Source organism: Coloeus monedula (assembly GCF_965178545.1).
Source record: "Coloeus monedula genome assembly, chromosome: 8".
Lineage (NCBI taxonomy): Eukaryota > Metazoa > Chordata > Aves > Passeriformes > Corvidae > Coloeus > Coloeus monedula.
Genome location: NC_138788.1, coordinates 27,058,518 through 27,083,137, shown reverse-complemented (window position 1 = coordinate 27,083,137; position 24,620 = coordinate 27,058,518). Strand labels below are relative to the sequence as shown.

Here is a 24,620-nt window from a genome sequence, read left to right as displayed (position 1 = left end):
TCAGGAAATACAAAGAATAGGATGATTTAACACTCCCAGTTATCACTCATAAGCTAGCCAGCCTCAGAACAAATCTGTGCCACCACATTTGCCTGGTGTCCCCCTGATAGCACAAAGTCTTAGTGCAACATAAAACGCAGATTGTCTCCCACCACCGCACATGTTCACCATCTGAGCTTAAAAAAAAAAATCAAAGCAGTGGTGGTGGAGAACATGCAACGTGCCAGAGCAGTAGTAATATAAACCCGTTGTTGCAATGCTGTGGAAAGAGGAGGGGTACAATATAGTTCCCTAAATCACATAGATGTTACGATGTTCGTGCCCTTAATCTTCCTGTGAAAGTGACAGTTGTTGAGAAAACTTATTTCTGTGAGAAATACAAGATGGCCTTTAACTCGAGAATGAGGGTAGTGTTGGAAAACTTTCAAAAATCTTTTATTGTGGCCTTGATCATTAGCTAACACTTGCTGTGCCTCAGTTCCCACATCCCTACAAGGACCAAGCATTTGGACAACACTGTCAGGTACATGGTGGGGTTGTCCTGTGCACGGCCAGGAACCTGACCGTGTGGGTCCGTTCCAACTCAGGATATGCTACGATTCTAAAGAAACTGGTACCACTTCTGGGCCTCGGAAGGATGTTAGCAGCTCCACAACTTTTTTACTTGTGCCAGCTTTGATTACGAAAATGGGTCAGCACCTCCGAGATCTACTCGTTTGCTTTGATAAGACCAGTACGCGAGGTTACGTGTTTCAACTGCTTTCCGGACTTTCAGGCACGACCACCAGGAGGTCAGAATACATCCGAGAAGCAAGATGAGCGCATTTCCTCTCCGTCCGCCGTGCCCTCGGTCCAACACCATCTGGGAAGCTAATGGGGGAGCCGAGGGGGAGATCAGACAGCCCGCTGCCGCCCGCCGGGGCACGGCTCGGCTCCTAGGGCTGGCGGGGGTGGTTTGAAGGAGGAGAGAAGCAGCAAACCAAAGAGCAGCGGCAGCCCGGGCGGGGCGGGCTCCTGCCCCTCGCCGCGCGGAGCCGCCGCCGCCCGACAGCGCCGGTGTGCGCGGAGCGCCCGGGAGCGGGGCCGCCAACCCGGCCCGGCCCGGTGAGTCTGTCCGGGGGGGCGGGAAGGGCCGTGCCCGCCTTCGGGACGGAGCGGTGGTGCGGGCTGCCCGCCGCGGGTCGCGGTGGTGTGGCTGTCCCCGGGTTCTCCTCACAGGGTAACTTTTGTGTTGTGCGCCTTCTCGGTCTCGGTGGGTACCGGGCCACCGGCAGGGTCGGGCCCCTGAGGCGGGGCACTGCGCCCATCAAAGTTCCTGCAGAGCTTTGGGCATCCCTCTCTGTGCAGCCCCGGCGGGAGGCGAACGCGCGGGGCGCCGGGAGCGGCGGGAGAGCGGCCGCAGGGACTCGGCGGGAGCGAGCCGTGTGATCAGAGACCTCTCGGCCATCGCCCTTTGCTGGTGACACAGCCCCTGCTGTCCTGGGGCCAGCGCTGACCTCCGACGTGTACAGTCCGTGGAAAATGCATCACTGAGCTTTGCTGCACGTTCAGTGTTACACGGCTTGGGCTTAAAACTTCTTGTCTTTCTTCTGAGATACACAACATCTCACTAATGAGTACAGAGAGGAGGAGGGAAGTTTTCAGTGGAGCTGAAGAAGGGATATTTTCAGTAGAGCTGCTCTTCATGTGTGTGGGCATGCTTTTTATGGTGGCCAGCAGGTATTTGTAGCTCAAACCAGAGTGAGCCAGGACTGTGATACTGGAAGTCAGTGGTCTGTAAAACTGACGTGCAGAACATGAGCCTTAGTGGCCTTGGCATCTTCAGCTTGGCAGTCTCCCACTGAAACAGTTCTTTTGGGAATTGCCGTGCTGAAATCCTTCAGGAAAATAGGACATGTTGCTATTGGCATCTCTTACATGGTCAGGCAAGATGAGCAGTGTCTCTAAGCAAACATTACGATTAATATGTTTTTAATGAGTGCTGTAGGCCTCACCCATACCCAGTGCATCTCCTTCAGGCGCAAGTGTTTGCCATGAGCTGCCAGGCAAGGATCTGAGCTGCCATGAAAGCAGCTCATGGACAGGAGAGCCGCTATTGTGTTGTGTGAGGTTTTTTAGTTTGGTTTGGTGATGATGGTAATGCTCTTCTGCAACTCTGACTGAAGTGATTCTGGCTATCTTCATAGGCATCTGCTTTTAAAATCAGATTTTCCTTAGTATAAGTGAACGCGGTTCTCTCAGTCTTCAAAGAAAAGTAGAGCATAGAAATTAGGAATAGAAACTTCAAGCCTTCTCTTCAGCCTCATTTTCAGCACAATATATGCTTCATGCTGCTCTCATGTGGGAACTGCACATATTTAGTGTGCTTGCCACAGATGTGGAGAGAGGTGAATTGATTTCCCAAATTCAGAGAACCAATGTGAGTACTGGGACCAGCCCTGAGGGTTTCTTGACTCCCAGCTCTAGATGACACTATTTTTTGCTTGCATGACTTGGGTGTACGGGACTCAGTGATCCATGTTCGCACCAGGGGCATCTGCAAGGAAGAAGCGACCTGTGCACACCGAAGGCATTGAACTTGTTTATCAAGAGCTCAGGTGGTGCCCCTCCCGACCTAGCTCTCTTTCTCTTTTTGTTGCTTGGAGCATTACTATATACTAAGAACACATTTTTTCTTTTTCTTTTTCTTTTTTTTTTTTTTTACACTACCTTCCCTGCCTCAACTTCCTTACCCTGGTCAGGGACTGAGGAATTTGGTTTTCTTGAGTAATTGTTTTGGGCCATGTGATGACTAGGGTAACCAAAAGCTGCATGTCCTGCTCCCCTTTTGTTTTTTTGTTGGTGCTATCCATGGCAGTAAGGGCTCTTGTGTGTCTCTGCATGATGTCTCAGAGGGATGCCAATGTTTATGATTCTTCTTGCATGGCAATGACTAACACTGGAAAGGAATCTGATCCACAGAAAACTAACACTGGTGTTTCACAAGCTGATCTCACTAATTTCTGAGTTTGTTTTTCAAGAAAAACTGTATGGTTTTCCAAAGGACAATTTTAGTCTGGCTTTTTCAACTCTCTACTTGCTGACTGTGGTTTCAGTATCTTGGAGCTTGCCTGCAAATGAATTAACACAGGTATATGAACTTCATGAAGAGCCTGCATGAGTGTCCCTGCTATCCTGTGCTGTCCTGTCCTGCTCGCTCTGCTCTGCGGAATTGCAATTGCAATCCATAGCAGTGGTGCAATGGAAAAGGAAGCTGAAAAAAACTTCTGGCTTGTTCCTTTAGATCCCCTTTAAAATGGACTGTTGGGTGGGCCAGCTTTTTCTCTCCCAAGTGTTATTACAATCCATTTATACTGGGGAAAAAGCAGGTTTGCTGCCAGGCAGCATATTTTCCATCGGCACTTGTAATTGTTGGGTGGCGGAGAGAGGTAGAGACTCTGGTTTCCAGGCTAGAGGGAGAGAGCGTGGCCAGGGTGTGCACTGGGTAGCATCGTCATGTGCCCAACCATGAATTCCAGGTTTTGCAGGGATGTGGGCTCAGCTGTGTAAGCAAAACCTTCTGCCCACTCACTCCTTGGAGCAGGCAGGGAGGCAGGTAGCCAACCTTCAGGCAGCTTGAGGGATGGAGAGCTGGCCTGGGGTGTAGCTGCAGCAGGGCTCTTTTTTTAGGTTGTTTATACTTACACACACACGTGGGCCATGCAAAGTTGGCTGAGCCAACCTTGACCAGCAGCAAAACAGGTTTTACTGCCATGACCTGAAGGCCAGATAAGCTGCTGAGCTTCGCTGGAGCAGGGACAGCTTTTATTTCTGTCAAGGAGAGGAGGCTCTTGTGTAGGGCTGACTCAAAACAAACTCAGTTGCTCAGACTTCCTCATGGAAGCAGTTATTAAGAAGGCTTATGCAAGACAAAGAGGTGATTCGAGGTAGCCAGCATGGTTTCACTGAGGGCAAATCATTCCTGACCGAGCTGGTGGCCTTCTATGGTGGAGTGACTGCAATGTTTGGCAAGGGAAGACAGACTGATTTAATTTACCTAGACTTTTGTAAGACCTTTGACATGATTCCACACGATACCCTCATCTCCAAATTCGAGAGAAATGAATTGGAAGGGGTGACTGTTCAGTGGATAAGGATTTGACTGGATGGACACATCCAGAGAGTTGTGGTCATTGGCTCTCTGTCCAGGCGAGAGCCAGTGGTGTCCCTTGGGGACTGGTGCTCTTTAATACCTTTATCAGTGGCATAGTGAGATCAAGTGCACCCTCAGCAGCTTTGCAGATGACACCCAGCTGAGCGGTGCTGTTGGTACAACAGAGGGAATGGATGGCATCCAGGGCGACCTGGACAAGCTTGAGAGGTGGGCCCACAAGAATCTCATGAAGTTCAACAAGGCCAAGTGCAAGATGCTGCGCCTGATTTGAGGCAACTCCAGATAAGAGGACAGACTGGGAGAACTCATTGAGGGCAGCCCTGTGGAGAATGACTTGGGGTCTCTCTGAATGAAAAGCTGGACTGACCCAGCAATGTGTGCCCACAGCCCAGAAAGCCAGCCGTGTCCTGGGCTGCTTCCACAGCAGCATGGCCAGCAGGTCAAGGGAGGGAATTCTGCCCCTCTACTCCACTCTGCTGAGACTCCGTCTGCAGTGTTGCATCTATCTCTGGGGTTCCCAGCACAGGAAGGACATGGAACTCTTGGAGCAGGTGCAAAGGAGGACACAAAGATGATCAGAGGGCTGGCGTACCTCTCCTATGAAAAGAGGCTGAGAGAGTTGTTCAGCCTGGAGGTTCTAGAAGAGACATCATTGTGGCCTTCCAGTACCCATAAGGTTCAGTCAAGGTCTCTCCAACATCTATGCACATAGTTGAGGGAGACCCTAACTTAAGCTCTCTCTTCTGAGATTTGAAAATTATCTTAACAAGTGAATTGTAAGTCCCATAGCAACAGTTCCTGCACAGCATTTAATAGCTCCTTTCCTCCAAGCAGATGCACCTGCTCTACCTCACTGGCCCTGAGCCACCATGAGACCAGACATTGCAGGCCCTCAGGGCTTACAAATATTCACTGGGATATTACAGTGCAGATCCAGACCGTTGAGGTTTGGGGTGTCTTTCTCCTGTGTTCAGCACAATGTGCTGCTGGTGGTGGTGTTGTGGCAAAGGTTGAGCAGAGGCACCAGCAGCCCTGCAAGATGGGAGGGCTGAGCAGAGCCCATTTGCTCCATCTGGCCTCACAGTGGAAATTCCACAGAGAAGTGAAACTGTACACACATTCTGGTCAAAGCAGGTACGTGTGAGGAGGGAGGTGAATTGAAGGAGTTCAAGAGAGCAAGGATGTGTCAACCTAATGCTGAGCCCTGGAGCCTGAGTCCTACTCTAAAGCCCAGCTCAGCCCACACTGATCATTTCATCAGGCTTTGGATGAAGACAGTGGGAAGGTTTGAAGTGGTGGTAGCTGGAAATGAGGGTGGTGCATTCCTCCTCCCCAGCCCATTTGTGCACAGCTGGGTAATGTCTCTGTTGTCTGCCTGCAACCAGCTTGTTGAGTCCTCTCCTGCTTCTGGTTGGGGGACTTTGTTTCCTGTTGCATATAAAATTTCTTCACTTCTCTATCCTAAAATATTGTAGTTTATCTTTTGTGGTTCTGTGTTTCACATCTTCCTGTGCTCTTACGCTTGCTTCCTGCCTCTTCTGTGTTTTCTGTTTCTCCCATTAGCTCTCTAAACCCAACTCCCCGAGCAAGTATTTCTACCTTACAAGCTGCTTACAGTAGCTAGATGCTTTTCTAGACAAACTAATCCCAGACAAAACTGTCCCAGCCCTTGCATTTATGCAGCTGCTCATTTGACCCTAATCCATTTTAAAAGGAGAGTGCTGGTGGGTGAGGATGGAGTCAGAGGAGGAGGTCCTTGCTTGCTGACAGGTCTGCAAGGCTGAGAGACCCACGGTGTGATCTGCACACTTTCCCATGGGAGAAGCAGCATTTTAACTCTTCCCTGATCACTTCAAACTGATTATTTCTGGTCTCTTGAGCTTTTATGATAATTTTATTAGGTAAGGGCATATGAGTTAATCTCTCTTTTAATCAATCCCTGATTTAGATAACTGCATTATGTACCCATCTTCTGCCTTCACTTCCTCATTCATTCTCTTTGTGTTTTGCAGACTTCCTGGCTGTGCTTCAGTGGCGGGTGACTGAATTTAGTCTTCTCTGCATCACAGTGATGGTAGTAATGTGAAGTTTAATGAGCACCTGCAAAGCTGTGTAGCAGGTAAGTGCTCCAGGGGTCATTCTTCCTTCCAGATTTGATGGGATTTTAAAAAGTTTCTTGATGGGCTCTCACTAGGAGATCTTGAGCCTTGCAGCAGAAATGCTGAAAGGAAATTGGTGTGGCTCATGTTTTAGAAATGTTCCCAGCAGTGAGGGAGACAGCTTCTTGCAAAGCGAAAGTAGCAATGTTGTGAAGGTTTAATCTGGAAATGGCTTCAGTGTGGAAGATCAGTGTTAAAAGCCTCTCTCTTCTGGACTTTCAGTATAAACTTGTTTTTATTGGACTGCTTGGTACAGTTGGGATCTAGTCAGAGAGTGATGGCAGAAGAAAGGGTCCAAAGCTTTGCTGACATCAGCTACTGATGCATTTTCTGCTGTGCAGGAGAACTTGCCAGAAGTACCTTACCCAGACTGGGAAAGTACTGGAATTCCCCTCTTCTAAGTGTTAGAGGGAAAGAAATGCCTGGGAGTGCCTGGACAACTTCCAGATGATCAAGGGTGACAGCAGCGGCAGACAAAGGGAAACTGTTTTCACAAGCCAGCGATGTGTAGAGTTTTCATGTTTGTATGAAAACCCCTAAAAACACGCTGAAAGGAGAACTGCTGGGTGAAACCAAGATGTCTGGCAGTGCTGCTCTGCGTGTGACAGGAGGCTCTATGGGTAACAGTGGTGGGAAGGCAAGAACCAGAGCTGATGACAGAGGGAGCTGCCAGAGCAGCAGTCCTGGCTGCCACAATGTCCTTCTACAGCTCTGAGTACCTGTTAGTTCATGCTTTCCACGTGATTTTTTTTTTTTTTTTACTTATTTATTCTGGATCTGTGTTGGGTGGTGTCTGTCCCCTTTTTCCCATGACAGAGTTCAAACAGCTGCTCTGCTCTAGCAAAGCTCAGCTCACAGAGTTCCCTGGCATGCTCCTCCAGCCAGCCCCGATCAAAGCTGTGAGAGCTGGCCCACTGCCATTCTCCTGTGTGTAAATGAAGCTCTTTCTCTTTTTCCTTTCCATTCGCCATCTTTCATTATTATCCCTCCTCCAGAGTCAGGTTTTTCTGGCTGATCTAGCACATTATTTGTATCAGCAGTATTTGCCTCAAGGCAGAGATGCTTTTTCAGCATTTATAGGGAAAACGTCTGGTGCATCCCACTGCCATGTATGTGGCTCAGGAAAACCAAGCATGGCGTTGGCAAGCATGAGGACCATTGCAGCCAACTGTTGCAGAATTTAAGCCCTGTTAGGCACAGTCTCCAACTCGTAGGGTTATGCTGGTTGCCTGGCAAAGGAAAACTTACTGTTCCCTCACTTTTGAAACCAGGGGAAGAGCACATAGAGAAGGTTCTTGTGCCCTGAGCAGGAAAAGGGACATGAGTTATAAGGTGTCAGCTGAGCCACCTGTGTCACCAACTCATCTTTTCCTGGGTTGCCTCCAGGGATGGTGGGTGCCATCAGTTGAAAAGGAAGAGTTTGTGGTCAAAGCCAAATAAAAACAATGTGAATCGGCTTCAGAATGCCTTGCTTTCAGGTCTTCCAAATTGCAGAGGGTTTGGTGATGAGTGGTGAGCACCTGATGAGGAGTGGGACCAAATGGTTCCCACACTGTCTGCAAGGAGGTGAAGCAGCTCCCTAAGACAAGATACCACCTGCCTGTGCCAGGATCCCAGCAGGGATCCATACAGCTTGTTTGGAGAAAGCACATGCAGTGATAAGGAGATTTTCCTGCAGGTAGGGGCAGCTAAGAAGTAGTCTAGACTGCCTTGAAATGCAGAGATTTGCTGGAAGCTTTTCAGAAAAAAGTAAACAGAGACTTGCCAGAAATCATCCAGGCACAGTGTAAGCCGTGCGTGTAGGCAGAGGGAAGAAACTGTATTGCTTTTTCAGACCTCCATTTTCTCCTATTTTTTAAGCTCTTGTAGAGTGTTAACACATACCAGAGGTGGAGCTGAGGAGATGTTCTCAAACTTAAAATGTCACACTTGATATTCACATTATAGTGCTTCCCAGAAGAGCTTGATCTTCCATATCTGCATCCAGAATGCTTCAATCCTGATCTATTTCCTCCTGGATGTTCAGGTACCTTACTGCCACTGGTTTCAGAGGAGAGTTTGATTTCTAAAGGCCTCTGGGGATTTAGCAACCAAATACCTTGGGACTGTTAGAAATGTGAGGGAAAATACTTGAAGTTTCAGCAGCACAGACAACTCTGCACTGCAGATTACAACTCATTCATGGTAATTAAAAATTACCCTTATCTTCCAGTCTTGTGGGGGCAAGGATGGAAGGGATGTCTTTATTTTGAGTAGCTGGAATCCACCAGTTGACCCTCCCCTCCTGTAACACAAAATGGCACAAATTATCTGGCACAGTAGGTGACTTAAGGACAGAGCTCTAGTGTGGTCCCACCTAGTGAGATGGCTATGCTCAGTCTAAGAACCATGGCAATGCTCTTCTGCAGCCAAAGTCAAAAGATGGTCTGAAGGTGCTTGGATGATGTTTATCCCACCTTCCTGTTGATTCATAGCTGCATCGTGCTCTTGGAATAGGTGCAGGGTTATGATCTCACACTCTGAGGGAGTTACAGGAGGAAATGTCGACTGAAAGGGAGGTATTTGTGTGCTAAGTCACCCACAACACGTGCTCTCAGCTCAGCCTTGTATTTGCTACTAGTCTTGGATGCTTTGGGTCTCCCATGTGGAGGTGGAGGCTTTGTTCCTTGCCAAGCTCCTTGCCTGCTGCAGCAGAGGGGTTTTTGTGCCTGTGAGCAGGGGCCCCACAGCTATGAGTCACAGTTCCCATTACGTTCTAACTTAGCCTTTAAGTGAGCCGAGAGGCTGTCCCTTGGCTTTCAAACAAAGCCTTCCTTTGTTGTGCTTATGGTATAAAGAAAGCAACCGTATGTGCTCACCCCAGCATCCCAAATGAAAACCACGTGGCTTCACAATCTTAGTATGTGTGTTTGATACTTCTGCTGCAGCACTGCAAGTTACATCACTCCTTTCCCCTTGAATCTTTTAGAGTTTTTCTTCCCAGCGTTCAGTTTGCAAATTCTTCAGGGAAACAAAGAGCTTAGAGATGTTTTGTTTTCTTGGTAAGAAGAGGGGACTGAGCAGAGAGCACATGAAAATTATTAAATATAGGTGCATGTGGCAATAGGCTGATTCATTCCCTTGGGTGAAAATGGCTCTGGGTTGGTGGCCATGGGTGCTGAAAGGATAAGCTTCATGGAAATGTTGTATGGAAGTGAGGCAGTTTGTTTTCTTGTATGACTTTCTTGTATGACTTCTGCTGCTCTTTATTTATTCAAACTCATTTTGAAGAGCGGGATTAGCCAGAAGTACTCTGCAGCCAACATATTTGTGTGCATGCGTCTGTCTTGGCAGTTTTTAGGTTTATGGCAAGTGAGCCAAGACTGGGATTTCTGCTTCCCAAAGCATTTGTGTTGTTTCTCCTGATCTTTTCTAGAGTCACTAGGTAATGAAGTAACAGGGTTTGATTCTTCCTCAGAGTCTGTGTGCAATGCACAGTGTCTCTGCTTAGATCAGGGAGTCATCCTGGTCAGAGGCAAGGAAATGGGGCAATGCAGTAAAAGTGCTCTTCTTGTTCTCTCTTCCTTCTACACCCTCTACCCATCCCTGCAGGGGCTTTCACAGGCTGATGGGTTATGTTTTGTTTTTTACTTTATTTAAAGAACCATATTGTGTTAAAAAAAAAAAGCTGGGATTTCAGGCAATGGAATAAAGCATTGCTTTTGATTTCTGTGGTGATGTTTTGGCAACAATAGCCAGCTCTTAAATACAGTTTTTTCCCCTATTGTTTGAATACAAACAGCAGTGACTAGTTAGCAGAACAATGGTCCAATATCACACAAACCTTCAACCCCATCCAGCGTTTTTGAGTCCTGTTTAAGCACATACTTGGCCCTGCAGGTCTCTGTGAGTGTGGCTTTGTTGCTGAGTCGAGACTGTGATGGAGTAGATCTCAGATCAGCCAAATTCCCAACCTGCAATGACAATTTCTTTTTGCTGTGTTTTTGTTTGGTGTGGAAGTGTCTGGCAGCTATTGTGCGTTCTGCTGTCTGTAATACATTAATGCTCATGGTTCATGACTGAAATGGGACTTCATAGTTTCACATGTAAAATGTAATCACACTGCAAGTCATGTCTGAGCCTTATCAATATCCACATGTGCTCTTTTTTAGATGTGCTGGAGTGCTGTGTCCCTGCTGGGAAATCAACTTTATTAGAAAGTTTCCACCAATTCTTTTAATAACTAAGCATTCCTTCCAATGGGTGTACAGTTAAGTTGTATGTACAAGGATGCATATGCTTACCACAGGATGAGGAGAGCCAGATTAACCACTGCCTGATTTAACAGCAGTGGTGTGGGGTTTTTCCGCCTTGCTGAGAATTAAGTGGGGAAAAGGGAGGCAGATTTAAACAAACATCTTGGCAATTGAACCCTTTCTGTACTCACCACCTCTCCCTGAGGTGACTGCCAGGCCAGATCCATGAGCCATGGCTTCCTCACATGCAAGGAGCTGTTGTGTGGCTGAAGGGGTGACAACCAGAGTGGGGCCCAGTGTGAGCACCAGGTGGAGGCCAGAGAGCCTGTGTGCAGTGACAGTGCTCCATACATTGTGGTTGACACTATCAGGCTTTTAGTGGAGCAGCAGGGGTGTTTGTCCATCTGTGCTGATGAAAGAGTGTGCAAGGGAATGATCAACTATTGCCCAGGGTCCCATCATGTTGGGTTAGAGGAAGAGGGTGCCAGTATGGGTGGTAAGTTAAGGGTTTTTTCTTTGTGTGTGTCTTTTCTCCTCCTAAACAAAAAAAAACCCCAACCAACCAACCAAACAAACAAAAACAGAAAAAAAAAGCCAAAACCAACAAAACCCACAAAAGTTTGGTCTACTCTGTGGATACTAAAAGGCTAGCAGAGAAATTTTCTAGCTTTCTACAGCCGCCTTTGAAAGTCTCCATTCTCACGCAGCCTAGCTGGGAAACAGTTTGAGATTTTGTAAACTATCTCACAGGTGCAGGTTGTGGAGATCGCTTTGGTACACTGGAAAAAATATTTTGGAAATGGGTGTTACACTGTTCAGCCAATCACACTGGTAGGTGGTTGATCAATGGACCAATCATATCATTCCTCTATTGCGAACCAAGTTACAAAAGACAGATTTAATTCATTAATAAAGGGGGGCCATTTTATCCTGGACTTGAATTCTGTGTCGTTCCTCTCGCCAGAGCACTGTCAGTGCCCTTCACATGCTTATCCCCCCCAAATCTGCCTGCCCGTGGGAAGGGAGGGCTATCTAGTCCTGTACACAGGATGAGCATCAGCATTTCCTTGGAAATACCTGCTCTGGTGACCTCCAGGAGAAAAATATTGTTTCCGAAAGTCCACAGCAGACCTGTTGGGCAGGATGTCCGACTCGGGCCGCGCGACTGACCCTGTTGGCACTGCAGCAGGCCTGGGACAGGATGTCCACGGATATTACGAAAGGCTAACGTTCTCAATCAAACAGCAGAACAATAGCTATCAGGCAACTGGCCTTGTCCAACTGCTGTGCTGTGGCCAAGCAGCTAATCTGGGGTGTGGCTTCCAGGCATGGTTTGGAAGGAGGTTGCTGTGCCATACCCAACTGCCGTAGTCCTGGGCAGGGCAGCTGGCTTGTCCTGGTTTTAAACGTGGCTGTGTTACCAGTCTCAACATCCAGGCCCCTGCACCTCATGTATTGGTGCATTTGGTTCTTCCCCACTTGTGGCTTTGGTAGAGAGCCAGAGACAGAGCCCAATCCCATCTGCCAGGGCTGAACCAGCTGAGATTGTGCTGGCAGCTGGAATTCGGTACTTTGTCTGTAGCACTAATTTAATGCTCAAAAAACAGGTCAGAACATGAGTTAGAGCTGCTGTGGCTAGCACTGCTCTGTCCCAGTCGACATCTCATCCCACTGACGTCCTGCACACAGCTTAATTCATAGGAGCTGAAAGTTCAAATGGAAGAAAGCACAAGCTAGTGCTGCTCAGGCTCTGTATTGGATTTTTATCCCTTAGTTTTCCTGTCTGGGCTGTGTGTGCTGCAGCTGACTGTGTGCTCAGGAGATGGGAGAGCAAGAGCTTGTCCTGGCTGCGTTGTGCTGTGTGGGTATGGGGTTGTCTAAGGAAGTGCCTCTGTCCAGGTTTTTGGCAGGAACAGTTATACTGACCTGCATCTCTGCATTGCCCATTTTCCTGTCATTGTGTGAGTTTCTTACAAATCAGAGCTTGTAGTCACCACTAAGAGAAAACCTGATTTCTTTTAGTGGCAGCTGGATCATATCTGAATACCTGCAGAGGTGGCAGTGATACTTGCAAGTTGGAGAAGGATATGGTGCATTACTAAAGGCTTTCAGCAAACTTTTATTCTTGCCTAGATCTCTGTAAATGCAGCAGAAGCTTTTTTCAGACTATACACTCAAAGGTTGAAAGGTAATTTGTTTACTGTTGTGCAGCAAGAGAAGGAATCACAGAGCTCCCAGAAGCTCAACGGTGAGGAAGTGGCAGCTGAGCTGAGCCTGAAACCCTTCACACTGAGGTTCGCATCTCTTCAGTAAGAACGTCCTAGTTGCAGATTAGTGGATGGTTTGAGGTGTTAATCTCAATCAAAACAAGTAGCAGAGTCCTTTCCAAACCTCAAGGATCTTCCCAATGAGAGAGTCAGAAATCATATTTGTTCCCATGAAAGTTCTGGTTTTAAAAATTTGGCAGCTTTCAACGAAAAAGGCCTCCCAACCAGCTGTATTTTCTATCATCTACTTTAAATGCCTCTTTTCTTGCAGCCTACCAAAGCAAAACACAATGTAGCAGCCACCTATTCATTGCCTTTTGTGTCAGACAGATTGCAGGAAACAATCGAGTGTGTTGTAAGTGATGTCTTGGCGTGTTCCAGTGTAATACTGAACTGCACTCAGTGGCTTGACTTGGGTTTTTCCAATTTAAGAATCAAAGCTTCAGCTCTCTCCTACCTGGTTTATTGCTGAACACCAGCCAGAGCATGTTTTGCTTACCGTGATTCAAAATCTAGAGGAATAAAATGGCTGAAAAAATAAAGCAATATGAGGAACTCTGGAGTAAAGGAAGGCACTGTTAATGAAAGAGAAATATTTTCCTATGTCTTCAGAGAAGGTAGAGGGTTATCTGGGCTCAGAGCACACGAGCAGCCTGCAGAGGCAGATTGCAAGCTGCCATCTCTTTCTTTCCTTTGCCAGGTTGAGCAGGAGGCAAAAGGGTCTGAAGCTGCTATGGAAAAGGGTGTGAGGAAGGCTTGGGGATGTCAGAAATTAAGCACATTTAGCTGGAAGGGACAGGATGTTGTTATGACTTTGAGCATCATCATCTCCATGAAGGACTTTGCTGCTCCTGCCGGGAAATGCCCTGTGACAGGGTGGCTTGGGAAGGGGGAGAGCACACATTGCCACAGGGCAGCATCTGCCTCAGGCTGGTCCACACAAACCCTGTATGACCTCTGTGATGCTGTGAAGAGGAGAAGAAGCTGAAGGCAGAACTGCTGCTGCCTGGCTCTGTGAAGGCTTCTTCCTGTGCTGTTTCCCTTTCCTTATGCTGTGCTACCTGGAACTGTGCTCTCAGTGAGCCAAACATTACTAAATTGGCAGCAAAGGGCTAGGGTGAGAGCTGGCCTCCCTCTGCTTGTGGCTTCATGGCACCAACCTGAACTGTATGACAGCAGCATCACCTTTCCCCTTCCTCTCTTGGGGCTTCCTGCATCATCCAGGACCTGCTCTGGTGCTGGTCAGGATCCTCCAGCTGAGGAGGCAGCTTCAGATTTGAAAGGATGAAGGCTAACCTGCCTGGGAGCTGAAGGTGGAGGGCTGAAGGTGCCCTTGGTGAACCCTTTGAACATACCAAGTGCTGCAGGATGCAGCTGATGTTTGTAATCAAGCAGCAGTGTGATCAGCTGTTTTTATCTCTGAGCGCTCACTCCCAGCTGGAGGGTGGGATGGTGTCTGCCCCCTCACTTCCCAGGGTTGTGCAGAGTGGTCATTAACCTTAAACTCGGTGAAGGCCCTAGTCACTGCAGGAGTGAGTGGCACAGAAAAGCCCAGAAGGAAACTAATTCTAGTGCCAGAGGCAGGTTTGAACAAGTAGCATCACATGCTGGGCAGTGAGCAGAGACAGCTTTACATCAAGATAGTGAGATTTCACATACCCTGGCCCTTCTCCCTTTCCCAAGTGGCTTTCTTTGGTCTTCCTCCACCTTTCCCTGCTTCGTGCCCACAGAAGAAAGGGGGGGTCTCTGCATTCTCGCCTGGCCCAGGGAGCAGGGCAAGGGCTGCTTTGGCTGCTGGCAGGAGTGGCCTGCCTGTGGTGCAGACTGTGGCACCCTTTGGGGGGGTCTTTGGAGCCCCAGGACTGCCACAAGAGGTTCTGCAGAAGGTAGGTAGGATGTAAGCCTGTTACTGAGTCCAGATGTTGTTTATACTTTAAAGGAAAAAACTGTCAGGGTGAGAAATTCAGAAAAGGTTGCAGATGGCTTGGAGAACTTGCTGTTTAAAAACTTACAAATACCTTTTATTTTTTTCCCCCATATTTGAAATGTTGCTAAATTTGATACATAGATTGAAAAATTGCCATTTCTCTTTCTTAGTCTCCAGCTTGGAAAGGTTTGGACTCTCTCCCTCTTCCCCACACAAAAGCTGCCTCAGCCTGAGCAGGCATAAATATTTTTATCCGGCTTAAATAGCTTGGGCTGAAGTTAAAAGCAAGGGGGAAGAGCAGCCTTTGTTATGGGGAATGCTGGAACGCCATAGCAGGCAGTGCTACTGGTTTCACCTGTATTGTTGAGTCTTTCTTATTAGCCAGGAAAGCTGTGTCTGAGAGATGTGGGAACGCTCTGCCCGTACCACTCTTGCTGCTGCCGAGGCCAGGCTCCACTGACTTCAGTCACTGAGCACCATTAACCTTAAACCTTAACTGAGGTTAATGTTTGGCTTCATTTTCTGGAGTCAGTAGCTACAGTAGCAAAAGGGCAGTTTTGACCAGCAGAACTCGCTCTGGGCTGAAAACAGATACTCCTCTCACAAATCCACATGATGTGACCATCTTGTCACTTCCAGTTTCCAGAGGTTGCCCGTAGGGTTTGCTGAGGGCAGAGGTTGCATGCAAGTTCCCTAACCCAATCCTGCAAAATGAGCTGGGGTATCCTAGAATGTTAGTGTGACCTGGAGTGAATTCAACTGAGCCAGCCAGTGATGGACTCGGGGATGTCTGGCCTAACTCCTGCTGCTAGCAGAGCTTTGGGACAGGTAACTGTGGCAGCAGTGTGCCCATGGGCAGCTGGGCATGAGAAAGAAGATCCTAAAGAAGCTGACTTCTTTCAGCCTTACGCATCTTAGAAGTAATGTGGTAACAGTAAAACATTTCATATGCAGGGACAGTGGTCTAGCAGAGCAGAGCAGTGATGTCATCCTGGTCAAGACTGCAAGAAGGAGGCACCTGGCCCCTGGCCATGTTATTTTTAAGCTTGGAAGGCACATGTGGTCTGCAAGAGCATAGCACTAAGGAAGGGAACTCGCGAGCGCTTCCTGCCCTGCCCCAGCAAACTGATAAAGCCCTTTGCAATGCAGGGTGACCCCAGTTTATTTTTAAAGTGTGCCCAGGCATGGAGCTCACTGAATAACTGGAACACCCGGATTTGGACATTAATTCAGCTTTAATTTGTTGCCTGATGAATTAAAGAGTTAATGTAAATGTAAAAAAGGACAAGATAGGGCCACAAACTATTTCCAGAGCAATGTCTGCATAAGAACATTTAACTGTGCATGTGCATGGCATCTAAAAAAAGGGTAGTTGGTAAATGTTACACAGGGAGGGGCATGGAGCATTATCCTGAGCACCGTGTGAATTTTCTTGCTGCTTGGACAATGCATCTCAATCCTGTTCCCTTCCCTGGTTATTCCAGTCCCAGCCCTCTCATAAGCAAAGATAATTGTGTGCTGAAGGATACAGTTCCCATGGACAGTAAATGCTCACATTGAGGAAATCCAGGTTCCTGCAGTCAAAACCAGCAGTTTGTTGTGCAGTTATGATAACAAGGTCCACTGGGATGCATTTATCTTTATTGTGTGCCCTGTGGAGGCATAAATGAGATTGCCAGAGATATTTTCCTTCTTGCCCAGATGCTGGGACAGCAGGATTGCTGTGGCACCAAAACATGCTGGGTTCAAGCCAGGAAGGAGCTATTCCAGGGGGTCAGAATTACAGCCCTGACCTCATGGAGCACACAGAGTGCCTCACCATCTCTTGGCTCTCTATGAAACAGCTTCAATCCCACAGCAGAATTACTTAGGAATGAGATTGCTATTTCTGGTCTGATGGATGAAGTATTTTATTGATAGACTTTATTTCTGTAACAGAAACCCTTCTCTCTCAAGCACTTTTGAGGCATTAAAGCAGCTGTGCTAAAATTTCCCAACTGGAAGAAGAAATATCCCTGCTTGTCTATCTTGTCCTTCTGATCTCCCTGTGCTGGGACTGAGAGGTGATACTGCTAGAAAGAGGAACTGGTGAGCTTCCAACATCACAGCAGTGGGTGGCAACTTCAGATTGTACTGCCCTGGGCAGGTACTTGGGCTCTTGATAGTGATGCCAGCCCTCCAGAAACAGAAATGCCAGCTGGGAGGAAACAGGCCAGGCTTTAGCCTGAGCACCATCTGGCCCAGCCCTCTGGGAGGCCTTGTCACCACCAGGCAGAGACCCTGGCAATGGCACCATGTCCCAGAAAGTTGGGAATTAAATCCTTTCATTGTGAGCCCCATGGCACAGAGAGATTTATTAAATGTGGGGTTGGAGCAGCGAGCCAGTAACCACACAAAGTAACTCCAAAACACCATAGTGGTCTCAGTCATGCCAAGGGCATGGGACTGTTGCTGGCACATGGCTGGGGTGTGGCTCACAGCCTTGCTGAGGTCACTGCTAACAGGAGTGAGCTGGCTGCAAGCACAGCTGTTAAGGGGCTGCTTCAGGGAGATGGCTTAGCCATGGTTTTTACTAATGTCTTCCACAGGTCAGTAGTGTCATAAGCACCAAAAATAAGCAACCTGATGCTTTTAGAACTACTGAGCTAAAGGAAACCCTTTCCATTTTAGCAGAGTCCCTGCCCTTCTTCTGGGGACTGTGATCATGAGGCATCCTGGGGGGCCAGGAGGGTTTGCCACAGCCTGATGCTGGTGGTGCTGAAAGGCAGGAAGAGCTTTGCCTGTAGTTCCTGCTTAGAAGCACAAAGCTGTGCAGGCTTGTTCCCACTCATGTGTGCCTCATGTGTGAAGGCTGCCCTGATCCAAGCAGGCTGTGTGGGTTCCCAGACATGCTTAACATGGAAGGTGGCCAGGACAGACCTGCCTATGCCATTGCCATATCTGAAATACTAGCTTTATGGTGAGAAAAAGCAGTGCTCATCTCCAGCCCTGCTTTTATACACCTGGGGAGGTTCTGCTTGCTTCTTTCTTTCCTTTCTGTCCAGGGAATATTAAAGGAGAGGCAAAGGAAGGACATGCCCTCCCATACTGCCTAACAGCATCACAAGGGGTTGACAGCAGGAAGTGCCTTCACAGTTCTGTTTTTCGCAGTTCATTTGATAAGAGCCTCTTTCATCTCACTGTCAGCTGATAAAGCCTCTTTGGGAAGTTGGTTATTAACTTGCAGAAAGGGCCATGCACGTAGGAGTTTCTAGATTCAAGCATTATTTTTAGGGCTAGAAAGGATGTCAAAGTTTTTCTTGCAGTGGGGAGTTCCTTTCATTTTTTCACTTGAGGGAAGATATTTCGAATCATGGGTCATTCCACCTTTCTCTCTCTTCCAGGGAAGGAATTGCCATGCCCGTGGGACTCTTCCGGGTGTGCCTACTGGTGATTACAGCTATTGTCAACCACCCGCTCTTCTTCCCTAAGGAGAATGGCACCGTCCCCGAGAACACGGAAGAAATCATCCAGAAGATGAAGGAGCGGGAGGAGAGCCTTCGGCTGGAGCAGTTGCGCTTGGAGCAGGAAATCGCGGACCAGGAAGCCACACAGAAGGCTCTGGAAAAGGCTGCAGTGGTAGTGGAGGAAAGCAAAGAGGAAAAAGTCCGATGGGATATGTGGACTGCCCTTTCCATGGTCATTTTCCTGCTGATTGAGCTCTGGAGGCAGGATTTCCAAGAGGGGAACTGGCAGGACACAGGAGGAGAAGAAGATGACATGGCAGTCCTGGGGAAAGCATTTAAAGGAGTGGCCTTCCCTGACAAGGCTGTTCTGGCCAGCTTCTATGAGAAGCGTATCCTGGGTACCACCGGAGACATGGCCAGGATGCGGGAGATGGTGGAGGGCTTTGCAGATGACCTGCTGGAGGCCTTGAGGAGTGTTTGTAACCGGGATGCCGACATGGAAGTGGAAGATTGCGTGGGTGTGGGGAGCATGTATGAGAACTGGAGAGTGCGCAAACCCTTCGTCTGTGATCTGATTGTGCCTTTTGCGCCCCCAGAGCCTTACTGCTTTCGCTGCCAAACCTGGTGCTCTGGTGACTCTTTTCCCCCAGATGAACAAGGTTATGGCACTATCAAGGTGTGCAGGGCAGATGAGGATGCAACAGGTTGCATCTGTGACAAGACTAAACTAGGGGAAGATATGCTGTGCCTCCTCCATAGCCAGGTCAGTAGTACCAGGCCCAGCAGTGAGATGGAAGACCTCCTGTGCTTCAAAAATACTCAATATCTGGATGCTGACCAAGTCATGAAGTGGTTCCAGATTGCTGTCACCAAGGCCTGGAACAGAATCTCCCACAAGTATGAATTTGACCTTTCCTTCAGCCTCCTGGACTCACCAGGAGCCCTGAAGATAAAATTTAAATCGGGGAAATCGATTGCCTTCAACCTCACCCCTGTGGTGCAGTATGAGAACTCTGACGTTTACTTCATCTCCCACTTCCCTCGAAGCAGCCAGGCAGCAGACATCCCCTCCAGCACCCACTGGTTTCTCACCTTCTCAGTGTATGAGAGAAGGTTCATCCAGCTGGTCTCCAAAACACTGCCTGCCAATGCCTGCCACGTCAGCTGCCTTCAGATCCTCTCTTTCCTCCATGGGAAGCAATGCAGCCTCACAGGTCCCAGTGGGCTCACCAACTACCACCTGAAGACAGTGCTGCTGCATCTCCTGCAGGCACGTCCCAGTCAGGACTGGGCCCCAGAAAAGCTGGAGGCCCGCCTACAGGACATGCTGAAATTCCTAGAGAAATGTTTGCATGAAAAGAAGCTCTATCACTTCTTTATTGGCAATGGGAAGGTACCAGCAGAGCTGGGTTTCCCCATCATATTTCAGAGGGCTGAGCCTCTCAACCTTTTCCGTCCCTTTGTGCTACGCAGGGACATCTACAGGAAGATGGTGGACACATTCCACGAGATGCTCAGGAACATGTCTGCACTGATCAATGAATACACAGTGCACGTTCCCCTTGCACACACCAATGGGATCCGTAAGGAACCCCTTTAACAATAGCCAAACTCTAAGCACAAGTCCAGAGGGCAACTTCCTGAAGCCTCCTGGAGACAACTAACTTTGCCAATACAGCTTCTTGTCTGGAGCTGAACCTGTCCTGGACCATGGTTCCTGCAGAAAGGAAGAGGCAATGAGGGAAGAATAGGGGGAAACTGGAAGATACAGTGTTGAAGTAGGTTTCTGTTCCACTGCTGTGCTTGGTTTTATGCAGCTAAGAATATATTTTTCTATTTTGCCTCAGTCATGTTACAGCAGTGGTGAGCAAGAAATATAAGTAATTTATTCAGATGCCTGCAATGCAAATGGGGGTGGGGGGTGTGATGGTGGCCATATACTTCATTTCCTTCAGAAGGGGGAGATAAGAACAGGGTGGGGGAAATCAGAGACAGGATCTTGGGATCATAGCAGCCTGTCTGCTTGCAGACAGCAGGAGCTCTTTCACCAATGGAAAGTGCACCATTAGACTCCATGCTGGTGTGGAGATGACAAGGGTCATGCACAAGATCTGGACTGGATGGAAATCCTTAAATAAAACACAGCTTCAAAAGGGAACTGCAATTAAAAGAAAAAAAAGAGAAGAAAAAGCCTTCTTGATTGGACTTGCAACAGCAATTTAAATGGCTTGTCCTGTCCTTCAAAAACACCCCTGCACATTTTTTCTCTTGTGGGAGGATGTAGCAGAGCAGGGTCTGTGTCTTCAGACCATTTCATTCAAGTCTTCCATAGTAACATGGCTAGTGGTTTATATTCCTGCCCATTTTGTATGGATCTATGAACAGGAACCTTTTTTACCTTAGATAACAGAAACACCACTATTGAGTTCTGACATTTTGGGTTGCTTGTTTTCCTTACCTTGGGGCACTAAGGCTTGAGAACAGCCTAGAGAGAAAGGAAAAGCAGGGGTTTAATTATATGGTCTTTGGAGGTCCCTTCCAGCCCAAACAGTTCTGATTCTATGACTGCTGTAAGTTTTGGTTTCGTAAAAGAAGCAGTTCTCCAAAATTATCCTGTAATGAAACCAATCTCAGCAGTCTGGTAGCAGGAGTAAACAATCACCCTCCAAATGAGAATGTGACTCTGCACGTGGTTTTAATTAGGCCAAGGCCAGCAGGGAGGAGAAGGAAGGGATGCAAAAGATGCTCATGTAGTAGACCTGGGCAGTGTTGTCTGCAGCTGCCTTGTGATCTGTGTTGCATCTCTTCTGCTCCATATATGCAGGCAATAGTTACTTTATACATTCTCCTCAATCTTTTTAAAGACTGCTGCTCTGAGGAGCTGCACTAGTGGACTGTAATTTGCTGAGCTGGGAGTGCAAAGGAGGAGAGCTGCTGCAGGCTTTCAGGCCAGGGGAGAATCTTGAGGCATGTGCTAAAAAAAAAAACAGTGCAGAAATGGAAATGCCTGAAATCCCACGGGAAGCACGTTAGTGCTGTGCCAGTGGGCTGCCCAGCCCCAGCAAGGTGGCTTTGCTGGAGGAGAGGACTCAGGAGATCCTCACCTCCTGAGTGTGGGGTCCAAGCCAGGGCCTCAGTGCATAATTGCTTTATGCTGGTCCCAGGAGCCTGGTCTCCAGTGCTAAGGGACCTTTCCTACCATTTTCTTACACTAGGATTTCCTGCAAAGTTTTACACTAGGGCTTCCCTTAATCCTGTTTACAAGAGGATAGTTGTTCTGTGAGGTAAGACCCGTCAGGAATGCTTTTACTGTCACTCCACGGGTCCCTTTTTATCAATCCTCTCTCACATCAGAGAGAAGATTGAATCCTGTATCACTGCTGGGGACAGCATACAGCATGAAGCTTGCTATCCAGCCTTAGCCAGTTGATAAACAAACTCTGCATAGACATGTCCTCTCCTCCCTTTTCCTGGTAAAAACTGTTTCACCACCTCCTTGGTGTCTGCTCATCTCTCCCTCCACCAGTGAGGGACACTTCACGCACAAAGGCAGAGAAAGCTGTAACTCGTGTCTCCACACCTGGTTTATAAGAAAGCACAGGTGGTGACAGGGAACTATGCTCAAAGTGCTGCCTCCCTTGGTTTTTATTACCACAGGTAGTTAAGTATGATCTCTGAGCAGAAAGTATGTGGTAGGTAGGAATGGGAGAGAAGAGGCTGGTGGGTAATGCCAGCAGGCAAAAGTCTTGGATCATGAGTGTTTGCTTCAGCATCCTTGGTGATGAGTGCCTGGGAGGTTGCCAGGGCTGGCAGAGCAACAGGGCAGGACTAATTGCTGACGCTAACGAGTGCTGTAAACCCCTGGCTTTCCTTAGTACAGCCAAGAGGCCTTTGCTCAATAGGAAAGAGCAGGAGCAATCTCAGGGGACATGGCAAGCAGGTAGTGACAAGCAGAGGTAATGGGAGGGTGGGTCAATACTGGAGCCTGGAGGCTGCATTGGAAGCTGTGTAAGTTGTTTGCAAACCCAGGCCATTTGCCATTTTTACCTGCCCAGGTTTACTGCAAAGTGCCCATAGCAGATGCAGCTTTACATGGACTGCTGGCAGACAGGTCACGCTGGAGCAGTTGTGGTTGGAGTTGCTTCTAAATGTGCCCCAAGCCCAGCCAGAGAGAAATTAGAATTTCTCTGCCGTTTCCTGTCAGGAGTCTAAATTTAGACTGTCCAAAGAACAGAAACAAATTTGCAACCCAGGTCCCTCAGGAAATTACATTCAGAGTTGAAAAATAACTTTTATATAAGGTTGAGCAGGGGGAGCATGAGAAGAAAAGGCTGTTGAACAGAATAAGGTAACTCCCCTATTAAAATGTCAGAACAAAGCTTTGCAAGCCAGTTGCAATGGGCTTGTAAACATGCACAAACTCGTCTTTACACAGCCCCAAGCACCACTGCTCAGACTCAAAGGGAACCTGAACTGATAAGTGGATTGAATCTTTTGTTCTTTGTTTTCTGTACTTGTATGCCTGTTCTCTCTTATGCCCAAACTGACCCTGAAGTGTTCCCATGGGGTTTAGTTGAACACAAGCTGGAGCTGAATCAAGTAATTTATGGATTTGATTCCCCTGAAAGCAAATTGCTTGGCTTAATTTTCCTACATGCAATATGCCCATTTTGCCCTGAGCACCTTTAAAGTGATCTGGTCTGTCCATTTAGGCTGTGAGGGAACCCACTCATGCCTGTTGGGGGGAAGGGTTCTCTGTGATTATAAGCTGTGCTCCAGTCAGCCTCAGAGAGGAGATCTTCATTACAAGCCAAAGGTACAGACATATCCCATCAGAAGAGAGGCCAGTACACAGTTTCTTCGGACCACACCTCTGCCGTGGTACAAGGAGGCCATGATGTGAAGCACGTCATTCCTTGGACTTCCTTGTCTCTCCTGTGTCAAATCTTTGCCCACCAAATACTAGCCTATCAGTAAAAGCCCACACTCACATTTCACAAAATAAGGTTTTTAAGACAATCCAGTTCCATCAGCCAGCAAAAATGTCCTAAGAATTTTTAGTGTTGCCCATGTGTAGTTCTGCCTTGATTAAATTTTGGGTGGGTATTCATAGGAAGCAGCTTTAAAGGGTGGGAGTGGAAGTGAGATTTTGTGGTTTAAAGCAAAAACGTTCTTTTAAAACCAAACTGCATATGACACCTGAGTAACAGACATCTCTTTGGCATGCCTGTATCTCACATCCTTAGGATGTGAGACATCCTAAGGAAAGGTAAATGGCCTCTTTCTTGTGCCTCAGTACTGTTCTTGCTATTTGCTAACCAAGTGAATTCAACAGATGAAGTTGTGAGTGCCTTCCACTGGTTTCCAACCACTCCCTGTGCCCTCAACTTGTGGTTTTAGTATTTTCTTACAGGCTCTGTCAAAGCAATGGAATTAGTGGTCGGTTGATAGCAACCACTGATCTACAGCATAGCCTCAGGAGCCATTTGCCTTCAGAAAATGTCTTGGTCTAAGGTTATTATTGCTGTTCAGGAGCTGAATGTCTCTTCTAAGGGGAGATGCTGGGTGTTCACTGTTAAGCAGACACAGAAAACAGTTTCTCTCTCTGCAAGTTGCTCTGTATACAGGTCTTACAGGGATGTAAAACAAAATGATCCAAAAATGTATCCAGTATTCAAGCAGCAGGATTTGGTGTTCACCAGCCATTTTTAATGCAAAGTCTTTGCAGTGTTTTCTCTGTGGTGAAGAAATGAGACTTAAGGCACCTGTAACAGCTTTGCTGCTGCTCAGTGAGGGGTTGGCTCTCATAGGACCTTACCTTGTAAACAGCTTTATTTATTATTTGTCTCTTTTTAGAACTGGGGGGTCTGTGCATAACATGTTAGCTCAGAAGCAAAACTAGTGCAAAGATGAATCTTGGCAATGCAGCCAAGATGGGCAATGACACCAGAACTCTCCAAACTAAGGTCTTCCTTGATTGACAATGCTGTACTTAAACCGCTGCTTCTTTAGCAGGACACTGTTGAATTTGTATAGATCTTCTCATGCAGCTTTATTTATAATAAAGGAAGTCTTGTACAAAATCTAAATGAGCATGAAGTCTCTCTTGTTTCTAGTTCTCTGCAAAGTGTTTCTAAGACAGCAGAAGGAAGGAGTGGGGATATTTCCAGTGTGATCCTAGCACAGTGAGCTCAGCAGCAAGAATCCCTGTAGAAATTATTCCAGAATAAACTGCAACATGAACATAAAGTGGGATAGCTATTCGAGTAATGTCAGGGATGTCATTCTTCTTGAGAATATGAACCCACAGAAAATCAAAGTAATTATTCTGAACATGTCTGCTTAAAACCACCCTTTTGTGGCAAGCCCTAAATAATGCTGATGTTGCCCTTATGGACTGAACAAGAAATGTCCTGAATTTCCAGTTCAGCCA

The 24,620-nt window shown here is 47.5% G+C and overlaps 1 protein-coding gene across 1 annotated transcript; it reads left to right on the top strand.

Moving 5' to 3' along the window:
* Positions 1–6,164: 6,164 nt before the first annotated feature.
* ITPRIP (inositol 1,4,5-trisphosphate receptor interacting protein) lies at positions 6,165–20,079 on the top strand. Its single transcript, XM_082286619.1, has 2 exons — positions 6,165–6,272; positions 18,125–20,079. The coding sequence occupies exon 2, from the start codon at positions 18,138–18,140 to the stop codon at positions 19,785–19,787; it is 1,650 nt and encodes a 549-aa protein (XP_082142745.1). The 5' UTR covers positions 6,165–6,272; positions 18,125–18,137; the 3' UTR covers positions 19,788–20,079.
* The last annotated feature ends 4,541 nt before the right edge of the window (positions 20,080–24,620 follow it).

Bases quoted from the DNA above. Each gene is read 5' to 3' on its own strand.
- ITPRIP (XM_082286619.1), top strand. From the start codon at position 18,138: ATGCCCGTGGGACTCTTCCGGGTGTGCCTACTGGTGATTACAGCTATT.